Here is a 2,892-nt window from a genome sequence, read left to right on the forward strand (position 1 = left end):
TACACGAAGATTGTGTGTTAAGTATTAAAACTATTGAAAAATATTATAAACGCATAAAAATTAGGATACCTAGTCGACTTTATGAAGTGGCATTAAAGCAAGATATCAAACTTCATTTGTTAACTGTTTAAATTAAGTAAATATTTATAAGTTAAAGTTTTAGTTCATCCAAGCGTTTAAGAGAAAGCAAGGTCACGTGTTTTACTGATGCAAGTTTGCTTTTCTATACTACTGCCATATATAAACACTCATCAGTTGGAGAGGTGATTCATTTTAGTCACAGCTAGCTGCAGTAAACATGTAAATCCAGAATAGACATTTATACTGTTTGATTAGTTTGTATAAAGCTTTTATTTAAGAATGTTTTCTTCTTATAATTATTTTTGTAGTTTAGTTTATAGCACTTAAATTTTATTTAAATTTTAAATTTACAAAAGTTAAATTATTTTAGATTTAAATTTTATTTAATGGTTTTAAAAACATTCTAAATAATTTTTGAAGCATAACCTTTTTTGTTTTTTATGGTTTTTTAATTTTTTATGTCTTTACAACGATTCTTCAATACAATGTGTTAATTAATTATGAAGCCAATTTTATATATATCAGCTCTAAGTATTTATTAATATCAGTATTAGTTTGATCAAATTCAGTATAAATTAGGGTTTGTAATGTGGGTGTAAAGCATACTATAACCTTACATTTGTTTGTTGTTTCGAATTTCATTGCATATAGTTCATAAATGATAAAAAAAAGTAAAATATTTCGTTTTCAATCATTACTAAAAAGTTATTACATATTAAACATTTAATTATCTTATATTTTCAACCAATAACGAAAATTTTGTTGATTGAGTTTAGGTGTACAAATTTTATTTGTATAAGTGTTTTAGTGTTTATAAGATAAATAGGTTAACATTTTAATTTATTTTACTAAAGTTATTTTAGTCCTATAGGCTTTAAACACCTTTAATGACAAAAGTTTACTAAAAATAACAGTATATTTGTTATAGAGTGTATCTAAAAATGAATAAAATGAGTTATAACAAAGCAAACAACAATGTTATTAATACTGGCGGCTATACTGAAGTTTGGCAATACAACATGAAACAAATGCTTAAAAGAATATGTGAAATTTCAAGAACCCACAAAGTAGTTGCGATTGATACCGAATTCCCTGGAGATCCACACGGAAGTAATGATTACAGGTATGATGAGACGAAAACAAATAAGGCTTACGAAGTACTAAAGAAAAACGTAGACTGCACAAAAATGATTTCATTAGGTTCGTGAGATAGTTATATTTAGATTTTTTTTCTTGTTTTTAATGCAAATTTTAAAGTTATAATTTTTGTTGCATAGCTAAAAATTATTATCGTGCAGAAAATGTTAGGTGAAACAGTTTTCACAAAGATTTAAAACTTCTACATTCATATAATAGTATTTAGACAAATTATACATTAACCCTAAATATACTTAAATTTTTTTTTTTCTTCAACAATATATAGGCCTTTTCATTTTTAATATTAATTGTTTTGTACACTTATAAATTATTATAATGGTTATATCAAATTTAGGTTTGTCCTTTTGTTCATACGATGGACAACAGCCTATAGACCATACCTTTACCTTCAATATGAAATTCGACGAAAAGACAGAACTAGCAAATCCAGCTTCCATAATATACTTAAAAGAACATGGCACAGATTTTGATAGACACAGAAAGTACGGTTGCAAACAGATAGACGTGGTAAAAGGTCTTAAAGGACTTTTCTGGGATCAAGGCATCACTTGGGTTACTTTTCAAGGGTGAGACTTTAGTTTATTTTTGTATAATAATAAAAGTAAGGTTTTTAACTTGCAAATTTTCAATTACGATTTTTCTTTATGTTTTGTTATACAATATCTTTCAAAAGTATAGGTGTTAGCTAACACAAAGTTTTTTAATTCAAAAAATGAAGGGATTTATATAATGCTATTCTTACATTTAATAAAAATCTACTCATCATAAAAAAATTAATAAAACGATGTAAATATAGATACGAGTACAAATGATTTTACCATGTTAATTAATATGTAATAAATATAGTAAAAATTGAATCGAGCAAACGTAAATTAATACTATTGTCTGTTTCAGATGTAAAGACCTGGCCTACATCATAAAACATTACAGAAAGACAAATCTGCCGAAAGAGCTTACTGGATTTAAGAGGTTTGTTTAATCATTATATTATGATATTTTGTATTAAGATAATAACAAAAGCAGATTGTAGTTAAATTATTAACCCTAATACGCATCAATTTCTTTGGAATAATTTTACTTGACCGAAAACAACCATTTTTAATATATCTTAATAATGCATTATGTTAAAGTTTAGACAACTTTTTATATAACATATTTTCAACAGATTAGTGAGTCAACATTTTAAAACAAACGTCGACCTGAAGTACATTGTGACGCACGAACCTTCATTTCGACATTTCAGCAGATGGGGGCTGTCGAGAATCGTGAAAAGTTTCGGATTGCCAGCAAACCAGGCCCACAATGCCGGTAGAGACGCAGAAATGACGTTGAGACTCTTTTTTCAAGTAGGCAGCATTCTACCAAACTATCAAGAGTACTTCGGAAAACTATGGAGCTTACACTATGAGCCGCCAGTAGCTCTGCACTGCCGAAGGGGATTTTAAATTTATTTAAAAGTAATAATTTTAACGTCGTCAAAAACTTAGAAAAATAAAGATAAAGAATAATAAAAGGTGTGTATTTAGTAGTTTAAGATGTTTAACAAGAAACTTTATTAAAAATAGTCTGTTTATATTATAAATATCGAACATACATGGCTTAAATGACAAGTAGTTTTATTTCCATTTTAAGGATTTTAAATGATATTTTATG

The 2,892-nt window shown here is 26.9% G+C and overlaps 1 protein-coding gene across 1 annotated transcript; it reads left to right on the forward strand.

Annotated features, from left to right (window-relative positions):
• The first annotated feature begins 1,031 nt into the window (after positions 1 to 1,031).
• LOC145833692 (uncharacterized) lies at positions 1,032 to 2,684 on the forward strand. The gene is made up of 4 exons (XM_082940839.1): positions 1,032 to 1,281; positions 1,574 to 1,805; positions 2,134 to 2,208; positions 2,405 to 2,684. The coding sequence occupies exons 1-4, from the start codon at positions 1,032 to 1,034 to the stop codon at positions 2,682 to 2,684; spliced, it is 837 nt and encodes a 278-aa protein (XP_082796965.1).
• The last annotated feature ends 208 nt before the right edge of the window (positions 2,685 to 2,892 follow it).

Source organism: Thalia democratica, chromosome 4 (genome assembly GCF_965202585.1).
Source record: "Thalia democratica chromosome 4, ktThaDemo2.hap1.1, whole genome shotgun sequence".
NCBI lineage: Eukaryota > Metazoa > Chordata > Thaliacea > Salpida > Salpidae > Thalia > Thalia democratica.

What these genes read in the sequence shown, in the direction of transcription:
- LOC145833692 (XM_082940839.1), top strand. Translation starts at nt 1,032, where the DNA reads ATGAGTTATAACAAAGCAAACAACAATGTTATTAATACTGGCGGCTAT. An exon ending in CACAAAAATGATTTCATTAG is followed by an intron (nt 1,282 to 1,573) that starts GTTCGTGAGATA and finishes TATCAAATTTAG; the next exon opens with GTTTGTCCTTTTGTTCATAC. An exon ending in GAGCTTACTGGATTTAAGAG is followed by an intron (nt 2,209 to 2,404) that starts GTTTGTTTAATC and finishes TATTTTCAACAG; the next exon opens with ATTAGTGAGTCAACATTTTA.